The sequence below is a fragment of the Mauremys reevesii genome, linkage group 5 (genome assembly GCF_016161935.1).
Source record: "Mauremys reevesii isolate NIE-2019 linkage group 5, ASM1616193v1, whole genome shotgun sequence".
NCBI lineage: Eukaryota > Metazoa > Chordata > Testudines > Geoemydidae > Mauremys > Mauremys reevesii.
The window spans coordinates 54757859-54771354 of NC_052627.1; the positions used below are offsets into that span (position 1 = coordinate 54757859).

At 39.4% G+C, this 13496-nt stretch overlaps 1 protein-coding gene across 3 annotated transcripts in view; it reads right to left on the reverse strand.

Moving 5' to 3' along the window:
• Positions 1 to 204: 204 nt before the first annotated feature.
• The window catches only part of OTUD4 (OTU deubiquitinase 4), a 49055-nt gene continuing 35763 nt past the window's right edge, over positions 205 to 13496 (reverse strand). For all 3 annotated transcript variants that reach the window (XM_039540720.1, XM_039540722.1, XM_039540723.1), the window contains 4 exons: positions 13295 to 13430; positions 12492 to 12755; positions 11516 to 11556; positions 205 to 2905 (listed from right to left, as the gene is read on the reverse strand). In XM_039540720.1, coding sequence (XP_039396654.1) covers positions 1652 to 2905; positions 11516 to 11556; positions 12492 to 12755; positions 13295 to 13430 — 1695 coding nt within the window. In that variant the 3' untranslated portion in view covers positions 205 to 1651. The remainder of the gene's footprint in view (positions 2906 to 11515; positions 11557 to 12491; positions 12756 to 13294; positions 13431 to 13496) is intronic.

Genomic DNA, 13496 nt, shown 5'->3' on the forward strand with positions numbered 1-13496 from the left:
CATTTATAAATGCACTCTAATGTATATTTTGCTAAGCATCTAAATGTTAGTTGCTATTCAGTGCTGATTAAGAGTTCAGCTCAGCAGCCACAAATGTAGTAGCAATTCACCAAGTTCTACTGATATGCCATTTGTATATATCAACAGAACCAGAAGATTGACCATGTTATTACATGAGTGGTTTTACATAGTTTAAAAAGAAAGTGAACGGACAAACATTTATTTTTAATTAGGTGTTTTATACATGGCATGCATCTGAAAAGAATTGCTTCGTCACATGTATAACAGTATCACTCAAGTTTCCTGATCAAAGGTATACAATCTCAGACATGAATAAAAGGGCACCATCACCTTTTACACTGGTATATACAGAGATATAAAAATATACACAACAGTTAATTTTACAAAGCAACAGAGCTGAGTTAATAGTGTGCACACTGCACTCTCTCTGAGTTTGGATAGCTGAATATCCCAACTGCAAAGGCAATAATCAGGAACACTGCAGAGATCATCTAAGAGTCAGAAGAAACAGCAATCAGAACTCTGACACAGTGTAAAAATATAAGGCAGAAGCCGCTTTCTTCTGAATTCTGGAGAATATATATTTGAAAACCACATATATCTTGTTTTTAAAAAGTAGTTCCAGCAATGAGTTGTACATGCAAAGCATAACCAATTTGCATCAACAGTGCAACAAAAAAGCTCAACAGTAGCTCATCATACAAACAAAAAAAAAAATGTAACGTATTTTATGCATCTCTGCTCACAAAATATTTAGGATTTGTCAGTGCATTAGTGTTAAAGTGGCATTAAAAAAATTCTGCTATTATAACAGATGCAGAATATTTTGGAAATGCATAGCATCTACATTTTTATTGTCTTTGTAAATATTTAATTGGCATAGGCACCATTATAGTCACACCAGTGTTAAGAATTCTTGGTGGAAACAGCCATTCCACTGAATTTCCTATCGATTCACACACAGCTATTCTTGACTGCTTGTCTCAATTTTGATTTCACCAAATGCTTTTTAAAATTCAAAAATATACCCTATGAATATTAAAAGAATTATATACAGCATATCTAAGACACAGCTGACTGCCATAGATGTAACACACTAAAGAGAAACATTCAAGTTTGACAGATTTTGAGATGAAAGGCCTTTGGGTTGGAAGCATATCAAAAACAACAGTGTGGCAGGCTGAGTATTCCTTTAGCTCAGTTTAGAACTAAGGCATTGTATGATAAAATATACATTTATATTTGGTGCAACACTACATCAGTTTTAGAACCTAGATCATGTCAAATACTATATTTGTGTCATTCCAGTAAACATTTTAATATTTATCATTTTATTGTACCACAAACTGAAACCTCTAAGGAAAATTTTCAATACTAAACTGTATTGTTTTTATACTTTAAAACAATAATTTTATTTTCTACTTCCCGAATTCGAAAAAATTCCTAAACCGAAACTTAATATTTAATTGCCATGAAACTTAATGCTAGGACTAGGAGTTCGTTTCCCCCCAGGCCTTACTTTGAGGTTACAAGTGTTCCCTATCTTAAAACAAAAGAAAAATCTGGAAAGATTTTATAAGTCTCTCCTTGAAATTTGTATTGGCATTTGAAACTTTCTAAGACGACATGCTTATGCTAGATGCCCCCTCTGATTATCTCCCATGATTGCCCTTCTTCTATCATTTCTATATGGCCTCCCTCTAAAATTCCGGTGATATTGGTAACCTTCATCTCTGCTTCTGTTGGGTGGTCCTTTCCAGCCTTCTTCATTTCTTGGGTACTGGTATCCTCCCCTACTAGATGGGTAGCCCCACTCATTTCTTGGCCTTCTGCCGCCGCCATAAGTCTGATTATAAAATTGCTTGGATCTACCACTTCTCAGCATATCAGACACCTCATTTTCATCTTCAGAGCTCTCTTCCCTTGTTCTGTGCGCCCTGCTTTCTACCAAGTTGGCCTGTAAATTATCAGTAGCCTTGGAATCTCTGGCTTTCTCTGGCTTTTCCTTCTGACCAGGAATATTACTTTTCATTTCATTTTTTGGTGGCTCTGTTACTGATGGTGAAGCATGTGACACCACTGTCTGCCCCTCGATCCCCTGCATCTGTGTAGAATGATTTTGTAGTGCAGCCTTCGCCTGTTTTGCAGGAGAAACAGCAGTACATATTTGCTCCATCTTAGGCATCCTGGTTGAGGTTTCATTCAGTACATCACATTCGCTGCTCAAACTAGCCATAGGGAGAGGTATGGCACTGGAGTTACTTTCACTCTCTACCTTCTGAAGATGCTCCACACAGCTTGCTACTGGAACTGGAGAACTGCATTCTTTGGCCAGATATATATTTGCTGAGGGGCTAACAGCTGCCCCTTTGTCCTCAGGTGACATAACATTAGGTCTCACTACTGAATTTTCCATAAAACCCTGAAAAGGGTACCCATACCAAAAGTGAGGGAAAAAAGGAGGTGCTATTGGAACAGCTCCTAAAAATTGATTGTGTCCAAATGGTGGGTGCAGGAACATGTTTTTTCCTCTCACTGACTCATCTTGATCGGACTGAAGAGCTTGCACTAGGTTCTCAGATTCTACACAGACCTGTCCATGACTTTCTGACACCTGAGCTGTAGATATAATCAGAGGCAATGATGGAGACCTAGTATCAGCTTCCAGACTCTGATCATCAGATCTGGCCTCATTCTGCATAGGAAAGTGTCTGTTTGTTTGTGCAGTTTCATTTTCATTCTGAGTTGGTGGTGCCTCTTGGAACCAAGGGTTGTGAGGATATACAGGAACAGAAACTTTTGGGTACATTCTACAAGAAGCTAGATAGGCCTGATGCAGAGGGTACAAATAAGAATGTGGTGCCCACATGGGACAGCTGTATGCCTGCAAAACAAAGATGTTTCAGTCTACTAAGGAATTAAAACAGATGTAAAATATCACACTGTAAAGTCATTTGTCAACTTGAAACCCAGTTAATTTATTTTAAAGGAGATGAAAGTAATTTTATATACAATATCTGCCCTCAAGTCCCTTGACCTATTTTTATGGGTTTAAAATCATTTTAAAAAAAATCCCTATTGCTGTGTGAAAGGGGAAACAGTTTGACTATACAGAAAGAATGCTGTCAAAATGCTTAAACACAGACCAACAGAAAGCATAATAGAGCAAGTTAAGTTGTAGCTATGCTTTTTAAGTGTGTTCAGGTTTTCTAGATCAGCGGTCCCCAATGTGGTGCCCGCGTCCTGGCTGGCGGTCGCGCATCCGCCGAAATGCCAATGAAATTTGGCAGGATTTCGGCGGGCCACTTGCCGCTGACAAGCGACGCCTCTCGATGATGCCACTTGCCGCCGATAAGCGACATCATAGAGAGGCATCGCCGCCAAAATGCCACCGAAATTCGGCAGCATTTCAGCGGATGCTCGACTGCCACCACGGTCCTTCGTCTGGCGCCCGCCAGACAAAAAGGTTGGGGACCGCTGTTCTAGATACTTTCTTGAATCATAGGTGTTAAAAGGACACTTGACCCACATATCCATTCTCTCAAAATCCTGAGGAAAAAAACAGTGTTACCTCATCCTGAAACATGCACATACAGATCTGCAGACATCTGAAATGAAGCTCATTCCCACAAAATTCAAAAGCCATATTTAAGTGAGATCACATTTTGCAGCCCATTAACTGAATTTCTGTCACCACCTAATATGCACTAACAGAAAACAAACAGTTTGCACTTACTGCAAGTACGTCTTCTCCTTTGGTCTGGGAGCTGCTGGATTATCACGTCCACTAAAGGTGCTGACGTTTCCCAGGCCTATATGGAAGGAGCCTATAGGACACCAAGAATTTTACCAGTGGCTACTTCTGTGGCATTAGTGGGCATGGTAACCCAACAGCCAGTTTCCAGACCAGGAGATTCTCTATATGAGAGAAAGAGACACATCTGCCCTCAAAGGTTGTCAGCAATTCTACTCTTTGGTTAGTGACCCATGGTACTTCAGCCAGTAGATAGTTCTTACACAGAAGATGACAGACTACATCCTAAATAATGCACACTGCCAGCAATGGAAATCATATCATGATCCACAAAGTGAGTTTCAAACTTAGGTCTATGAAATGAAAGCATATTTTGAACATACATAGCAACAACATTGACTAATGGCCTGCTAAGTTTCTGTTAACCAAACCAGAGCCTTTGACTAATTATTCAAAGTTATCAAAACCACTAACTTCTCTCTTTTCATTCTTTAAATTATGATAGCCAAAGAGATCTTTTTTCCAGATTTGGTAATTAAAAAACCACCACAAACCATTTTACTCCACAGATGAAGTCAGGTGTACCAAGTTTGAGACCAGAGTTAATTTTTCAAACTTTATTGTAAAAACTATCTTCCCTAAACTTTTAAGTGCAGAATGGAAATGCTTATACAGCACTTACTACAATGGTATACATAGTGCTTCTCTAGTTAAACAAAAATCTTTATTTAAGCTGGATTTAAAATTGATAGAATATGTCATTAACTTAAACTGGGTAGAATAGGCAGGCTTGGGGGTGATTTAGGGTTTGAATATATGGGGAAATTTACTGAGATAGATAGATTAGATAGAGCTGTATAATTTCCCATGTGGGCATGTATTCCGGAATAATACTGCCTTTTTCTGGTTTAATTTATACCACTTCCAAAGTGAAAGGCTAAACTGGAAAAAGGCATTCTTATTCCAAAACAAGTGTGTTCACATGGGCAGTTATACTGGTATACAATTATGCTGATAAATTTCCCCATTTAGACTAGCCCTTACAAGAATGCTCCAGTTAAACAACCACAGTCAGAAACCCAAGAAATTACTTGTTAAGGTAATATAGGAAAGAAACCCAAAATATTCTAGAGTATGGAAAGAATCAGTTATGGTCACACAGCATTGTTAACTGTCTCAATAGCAACACCAGTCTCCGATCTTCCCTGCTTTGTTTCTTTCAAATCTAAGTTTCATTATTTTTGAACCATGAATTTTTCTAAAGGATTTGGAAGTCCACAGCCATAGGCTGCAGATGTCAGGAAAGTCCACTGTACTGGTACAGTGACGGTACAGTCATAAACATCCTCCCATTTCTCCATAGTCATCCTTTTTCATAATAGCTTAAAGTACTTTGCAGACAACAACTAGAGACATCTTAAATTTGTAGATGCACTACACTTAAAATGCTTGCAGATGAACTACTGAATGTAGAGCACTGGTTTTATACATACATATATCTAATATATCATGCTTCACCACCACCCTCACTTTTGGTCTTTTATGCAAGTATTATGATTTCCTGATCTGGGCCTACGATGTTTGCATATATTGACACACTAACATGTAATGACGCTGATATAACTGGTGGCATATGCAATCTTAATGAAGAGTGGGGGATGACTGACTTTTCAGTAGGATACTGGTGTAACTGTCAATTTGTAAAGAATGTCTTCTGTGGGCTGTTTATGGCCATGAAAAAAACTAGAGCAAGTTCAACCAATGCAGTATTCAGATCAAAGCTTTCTAGTGTTTGTGGACACCAACAAGAGGAATCTGTTTTTTGATGGATACAGTGCAGAATTTTTGGTTGTTCCTCAATACAGGAACTGAATTTGGTTTGGGTGTCTTATCTGCGCATTTAAAAAGCAGTGCACAAGTGACCAGGGAGCTTTGCGAACAAGGGCTGCTAACAGGGAGTTTTGCAAGGGAGCTTGGAAGGGGAGTGGGAAGGGGGCAAGGTTCACTTGCTGTCCTTTAAAACCTGTAAAACTAAACTACATTCAAAACTTCATGATTTAAACAAAACCCTTTCGTTAACTAGGTATCTGCAGGAAACAATGCAGGCAGAAGCCCAGCAGCAGAGTGGGGGCTATCCAGTTTATTGCGCTGAGTGCAGCATGTATGATTACCTGACCTGTGGGCGGGTGGCATGTGTGTGCATTCGTGCTAGGGTGGAGGAACTGGAGGAGAGGTATGTTGATGAGGCTTTCCAGGACACTGTGGAATTGTCCCACCTCCGGTCAGACAGCCCGTGCGCTGTTGAGGAGGATGAAAGGCCCAGGGAAGCAGAGCAGTCAATGGCAGCAGAGGGAAACCTTCCCATAATTGGGATCCTCCTTCCAGATGGTGTTAGGGTACCCTCTCCCACTGAGGTTACCTAGTCACTAGGGAACTCTAGTCACTAGGAAAAGGCAGGTGTTAATGGGAGATTCAATCATTAGAACCATAGATAGCTGGGTTTGTGATGACCGGGAGAACCGTACGGTGACTTGCCTGCCTGGCAAGAGATTGTGGATCTCTCAAGGCATCTGGATAGACTTATGTGTAGTGCTGGGGAGGAGCCGGTGGTCATGGTACATGTAGATACCAATGACATACGGAAGGGTAGGAGAGACTCCTGGAGACCAAATTTAGGCTGCTAGGGAAGAGACTGAAATCCAGGACCTCTATGGTGGCATTCTCAGAAATGTTCCCAGTTCCAGGTGCAGGGCCAGGTAGGCAGGCAGAGCTTCAGAGTCTCAATGCGTGGATGAGACGATGGTGTAGAGAGGAGGGGTTTAGATTCATTAGGAACTGGGGAAACTTTTGGGATGGGGGGAGCCTATACAGGAGCGATGGGCTCCACCTAAACCGAAGTGGAACCAGACTTCTGGCACATTAAAAAGGTTGTACAGCAATTTTTAAACTAGGAGATGAGGGAAAGCCAACTGCTGCAGAGGAGCACATGGATCGGACAGAGACTTCTCTTAGAGGAAAGTCTATTGATAGAGATTCTCTAGGTTATAGTCAGGAGCAGAGGATGGAAGAGGATAATGTAAGGGCCAGATCAGACGAGAAACATTCAAAAAGAATCGGACACATCAGAAAAGGGCAGACAAATAAACAGTGATAAGTTTTTAAAGTGCTTGTACACAAATGCTAGAAGTCTAAATAATACGAGGGGTGAACTAGAGTGCCTCGTGATAAAGGAGGATATTGATATAATAGGCATCACAGAAACCTGGTGGTCTGAGAACAATCAATCGTTCCGGGGTACAAAATATATCAGAAGGCAGAACAGGTCATTGGGGGTGGGGGAGAAGTGGCACTTTATGAGAAAGAAAATGTAGAATCAAATGAAGTAAAAATCCTAAGTGAATCCACATGTTCCATAGAATCTCTATGGATAGTCATTTCATGCTCTAATAAGAATATAACATTAGGGATCTATTATCGACCACCTGACCAGGACAGTGACAGTGATGATGAAATGCTAAGGGAAATTAGAGAAGCTATCAAAATTAAGAACTCAATAATAGTGGGGGATTTCAATTATCCCCATATTGACTGGGAACATGTCACCTCAGGACAAGATGCAGAGACAAAATTTCTCGATACTTTAAAATGACTGCTTCTTGGAGCAGCTGATACGGGAACCCACAACGGGAGAGGCAACTCTCGATTTATTCCAGAGTGGAGCACAGGAACTGGTCCAAGAGGTAACTATAACAGGACCACTTGGAGATAGTAACCATAATATACTAACATTTAACATCCCTGTGGTGGGAAGAACATCTCAACAGCCCAACACTGTGGCATTTAATTTCAAAAAGGGGAACTATGCAAAAATGAGGGGGTTAGTTAAACAGAAATTAAAAGGTACAGTGACTAAAGTGAAATACCTGCAAGCTGCATGGACGCTTTTTAAATTCACCATAATAGAGGCCCAACTTAAATGTATACCCCAAATTAAGAAACACAGTAAAAACTAAAAAAGAGCCACCGTGATTTAACAACTATGTAAAAGCAGCAGTGAGAGATAAAAAGGCATCTTTTAAAAAGTGGAAGTCAAATCCTAGTGAGGTAAATAGAAAGGAGCATAAACACTGCCAAATTAGGTGTAAAAATGTAATGAGAAAAGCCAAAGAGGAGTTTGAAGAATGGCTAGCCAAAAACTCAAAAGGTAACAACAAAAATGTTTCTGTACATCAGAAGCAGGAAGCCTGCTAAACAACCAGTGGCGCCCCTGGATGACTGAGATACAAAATGAGCACTTGAAGACAATAAAGTCATTGCGGAGAAACTAAATGAGATTATTTGCTCCAGTCTTCACAGCTGAGGATGGTAGGGCAATTCCCAAACGTGAGCCAGCTTTTGTAGGTGACAAATCTGAGGAACTGTCACAGATTGAAGTGTCACTAGAGGAGGTTTTTGAATTAATTAATAATCTTAACAACTCACCGGGACCAGATGGCATTAATCCAAGAGTCCTAAAAGAACTCAAATGTGAAGTTGAGAACTATTAACTATGGTTTGTAACCTGTCCTTTAAATCGGCTTCTGTACCCAATGACTGGAAATTAGATAATGTAACGCCAATATTTAAAAAGGGCTCTAGAGGTTATCCCAGCAATTACAGACCAGTAAGTCTAACGTCAGTACTGGGAAAATTAGCTGAAACAATAGTAAAGAATAAAATTGTCAGACACATAGAAGAACAAATTGTTGGGCAAAAGTCAATATGGTTTCTGTAAAGGGAAATCGTGTCTTACTAGAGTTCTTTGAAGAGGTCCATATGTTTGTTGACAAGGGGGAATCCAGTGGACATAGTGTACTTAGATTTCCAGAAAGCCTTTGACAAGGTCACTCAACAAAAGCACTTACGTAAATTAAGTTGTCATGGGATAAAAGAGAAGGTCCTTTCATGGACTGAGAACTGGTTAAAAGACAGGGAACAAAGGGTAGGAATAAATGGTAAATTCTCAGAATGGAGGGGGGGTAACTAGTGGTGTTCCCCAAGGGTCAGTCCTAGGACCAATCCTATTCAACTTATTCATAAAATGATCTGGAGAAAGGGGTAAAAAGTGAGGTGGCAAAATTTGCAGATGATACTAAACTATTCAAGATAGTTAAAACCAAAACAGACTGAAGAACTTCAAAAAGATCTCACAAAACTAAGTGATCGGGCAACAAAATGACAAAATGTAACTTAAATGTAAAGTAATCCACATTGGAAAAAAATAACCCCAACTATATATACACAATATGATGGGGGCTAATTTAGCTACAACTAATCAGGAAAAAGATCTTGGAGTCATCGTGGATAGTTCTCTGAAGACATCCACGCAGTGTGCAGAGGCAGTCAAAAAAGCAAACAGGATGTTAGGAATCATTAAAAAGGGGATAGAGAATAAGACTGAGAATATATTATTGCCCTTATATAAATCCATGGTACGCCCACATCTTGAATACTGCATACAGATGTGGTCTCCTCATCTCAAAAAAGATATACTGGCACTAGAAAAGGGTCAGAGAAGGGCAACTAAAATGATTAGGGATTTGGAACGGGTCCCATATGAGGAGAGATTAAAGAGGCTAGGACTTTTCAGCTTGGAAAAGAGGAGACGTGGGGGTGGGGTATGATAGAGGCATATAAAATGAGTGATGTGGAGAAAGTGAATAAGGAAAAGTTATTTACTTATTCCCATAATACAAGAACTAGGGGCCACCAAATGAAATTAATGGGCAGCAGGTTTAAAACAAATAAAAGGAAGTTCTTCTTCACACAACCCACAGTCAACTTGTGGAACTCCTTGCCTGAGCATTTAAGAGAGAACTGGATAAATTCATGGAGGTTAAGTCCATTAATGGCTATTAGCCAGGAGGAGGAAGGAATGGTGTTCCTAGCCTCTGTTTGTCAGACGGTGGGGATGGATGGCAGGAGAGAGATCACTTGATCATTACTTGTTAGGTTCACTCCCACTGGGGCACCTGGCATTGGCCTCTCTCAGTAGACAGGCTACTGGGCTAGATGGACCTTTGGTCTGACCCTGTATGGCTGTTCTTATGTATGTCTAAATTTTCAAAATGTTTTAAAAATTCTTTTAATTTGAGATTAAAGTTTAAATTCTCTGTGTTTCTAACAATTGCTTTTTGATAAATGGGACCCCAATTCAGATTCATGCCACTGCAATACAAAGCGTGAACAACATTCTTATAAGGTGTTTTACTTGTAAATTACTGACACATACTTGCAGCCTGAACTCCAGCTAAAAGATAGACTTTGAAAAGAAAGAGAGCTCATCTCTTCAGTCTTTTGGTTCCCTTTTCATGTTCTGCACCAAATGAATTATTCTGACACATTTAATTGACCAGGAATTAATTTCCTAAATATAACTTCTCCGGTCTCAAAAGTGATTCTGTGTACGAGATCTCAACAAAATCTTTCAAACTGTTTGATATAAAATTTGAGATAAGAGAAATGTTTTCAAAACACGGTAAGGGAGAGAGGGTAGCCTATTCTTATTTGAGGCTTACTTTCAATTATATGCCTGATTTTGGAGTCACCACTAAAAACCTCAGTAAACACCCCTTTCACTTCCAAATTTTGCACATGTAGCCTGTTGCGAGCAGAGAACATCTTGCTCAAATTGAAGTGATTTCAGCTAGCCATTTCTGAGATACTGGAATTCAAACAAACAACTCGCAGAGGCAGAAACCTGAATATTAGTCTTGTGTGCTACATCTCATTCATCAAAATCTTTTGAATAAACCGTAGCTGAAGTTTTTAAGAAGTTATATTTGAGATAAGACGTCCAAAAACACCTTTCAAAACATGATTAACACCTATTTTCCCACGCCCCTGGTCCCATATTTAAGAACAGCTTGTCCAGGTCATTTCTAATTTAGGTAAAAATAGAGTCTGTTGCCCACAGACAACTTGAAGAGGAAAGGACTGAGATTTTTAGAAGTGGGGGCATGTGCAAAAGAAAAAGCACATAATGGAGAGCAAAATCTTAGCCTTACCTATGAATAGAATATAGCACTTTCATAACAGAGCACCCTCCCCCCCCAAGATTAACAGCTTGAACAAGTTGTAGCGTTCCATATGGATTTTACATATCTGTAAGAATTTTGTTTGCTTATGAAGGATATCCAGTTGACAGTCCTAAACACTGAAATCCTCTAACCACACAAATGGTACAGTATAAACAGCAGCAGCACAGCTTTCCCTCATGCTGCCCGGTCAATGTCTCATCATTGACATAGATGGACCACTTCTAGGAGTCACAGAGCTCCATCCTCATGATCCATTCAATCTTTGGTCTCTCAGCTGACAGCCAAAAAAGTTACAATTATTGTGAATTGTGATGATGGTGACTTCTGTGACATGAACATCTGTCCTCTGAAAACTGTCCACCAAGCTCCTTTCCACACAGGTCACCAAACAGCCATACAATGGTAATGCTATTCAGTCACTTTTGATTTGGGCTGGTTTTAAACCAGCAACTCAGAGGTAAGCAGATGTATGTTTTTCATTACCAGTACCCTGAGCCACTCAATCACCCTATAAAATAGTATCATTAGTATTAATTTAAAAATAAATAAATAAAAAACCCACCACTCAGTTTTTTATTTTCCTCTATAAAGTTGCCATTTTGGTATGTGGGAGATGGAGAGTAAGTAAAAAAATATCATTGAGGAGAGTTTGGATAATTACCTTCACACCAAGATTAAAGAAAAATCGAAGAATACTTTTATCTAGAGGGAAAAAAAAAATCAAGTCAATTAAAACTTTAAGAAAAATGCACATGCATGCACACACACAGAAGGGTGACCACACAGCAAGTGTGAAAAATCAGGACAGGGGTGGATGGTAATAGGAGCCTATATAAGAAAAAGGGGACTGTCCCTATAAAATTGGGACATCTGGTCACCCACCCACCCACACTTTTTCCTCCCATCCAGAAATCAATCTCATCCTGTGCAAATTTTCAGCTACAGTTCTAGTAGAGCAAAGTTCAACACTTTATATTGCTACTTCAGCTGGTTCAACTCTCCTTGGACTGATATAAGATGATCTGAAACTCAACTGCAGTTTTAAATTCCAGTTTTAATAGCTCAAGGAACCAAACTCAGTTTATAAATGTGAGAGAGAATGTTACCAAAATGAACACACCATCCAGTCAGGTGTGGTATGTTCTACATGAACTCCTTGTATTTTTCTTTTTAAAATGCTAAAATATGCTTTTTCCCAGACCAGTAAGAAAATTGCTGAGTAAGGTTGAAATTTCTGATTAAAATAACATGAGATTCCAGCTGCTATTTTTCACTACCATAACAGAGAACAGATGTCTATAATATGGTCAAGGAAATCATATATTTTTTAAATGTATGCTACACAAAATCGGACTCTCTCTGATGCAATAAAGTAAATTGGTGAATCAGATTATGAGCCATGAAAAGCTCACAATGGAGTTCTGAATATCACCACTTAAAATAATTACCATTAGCAGCACAAGCTAAAAATGAACAGTACAATCTACTTATTTTTTATACAAAGAATGGTAGCACAGCAACTGTTAAATCTTTCCACACTTATAGAAACAAATTAAAGGAATACATTTCACTCTCCTTCATCCAGATTTTAAACAAAGACATTCCATTAGAAAGAGTAAAATATAAAGGTTTCCTACCTTTAGGCAGATCATCCCCAGTATTACAAAGGGAATAAGGTGGTGCAATGGCTCTCTCCCCCTTTTCATTAAAAGGGAATCCAGGGAACAATGGGTCCTGATAAGGATTCAGTGTCTGAGGCAAAGGCATCAAAGGCTGGTTAACTGCTTGTATTGACACAGGAACTCCAGCAACTGGAGCAGATGTTGCCTGGGATACAACAGAATCAGGTCCAGTTGTCGGGGCCGGCATCAATGAAGAAACAGGTATTTGGGTTGGAAAACCTAAGAAAGAGGGAAGAGTGAAAGAAATGAACACACACAATTTGGCTAAAGTACATTATAGAGAGAGAAGATAGCAAGTAACTGAAGGATTAAAACATCGGGAAGATGAATTATTTAAGCTGAGGGAAAACGAAGGCTCAATTCAAAGAACAATTTTCAGAAAGGGACTGTACAGTCTATCCAAAAGTGGTAACAAAAATCTTATCACTTGCATTAGTTAAAAATACCCTTATAGAAGACAAAAGGAAATTGAATCTTACAGCTGAATCTCTAAGTGACCCACGCTGGAATGGAATAGTAATACCCCCCCCACCCTCTTCCCTTTAAGAGGCAAAGGGTCATGTGAACTATTTTAATTAGCAATGACACATTTATATGGATGACTGAAGCTAACTAGGAGAGTTGCGTATCTAATTATCTTTCAATGTCTGCTTTTCAAAATCCCACCCACAGACAATTTGAAGTCATTTTTACACACGGACTGTTCTGAACATGGTACGATAAGTCTCTGAAGTAGACCAAAGAAGATTTCTTCAAACCTGTTGGTCGATAAGTTGGCTCATTTTGCCAGGCTGGCACAATGGCTGTAATAGAAGGCACTGTCGGAGGCAAATGCACCTCAGAGAAGGGTGGAGGGGGAGTTGGATTTACACATGGTAAGTGTTCTGTCAGTTTCTATAAAGCAAAGAGACCAAGTGAAGTTAGTAGGGCTCACAGATAATGCTTACTTCGAGTAAGAGC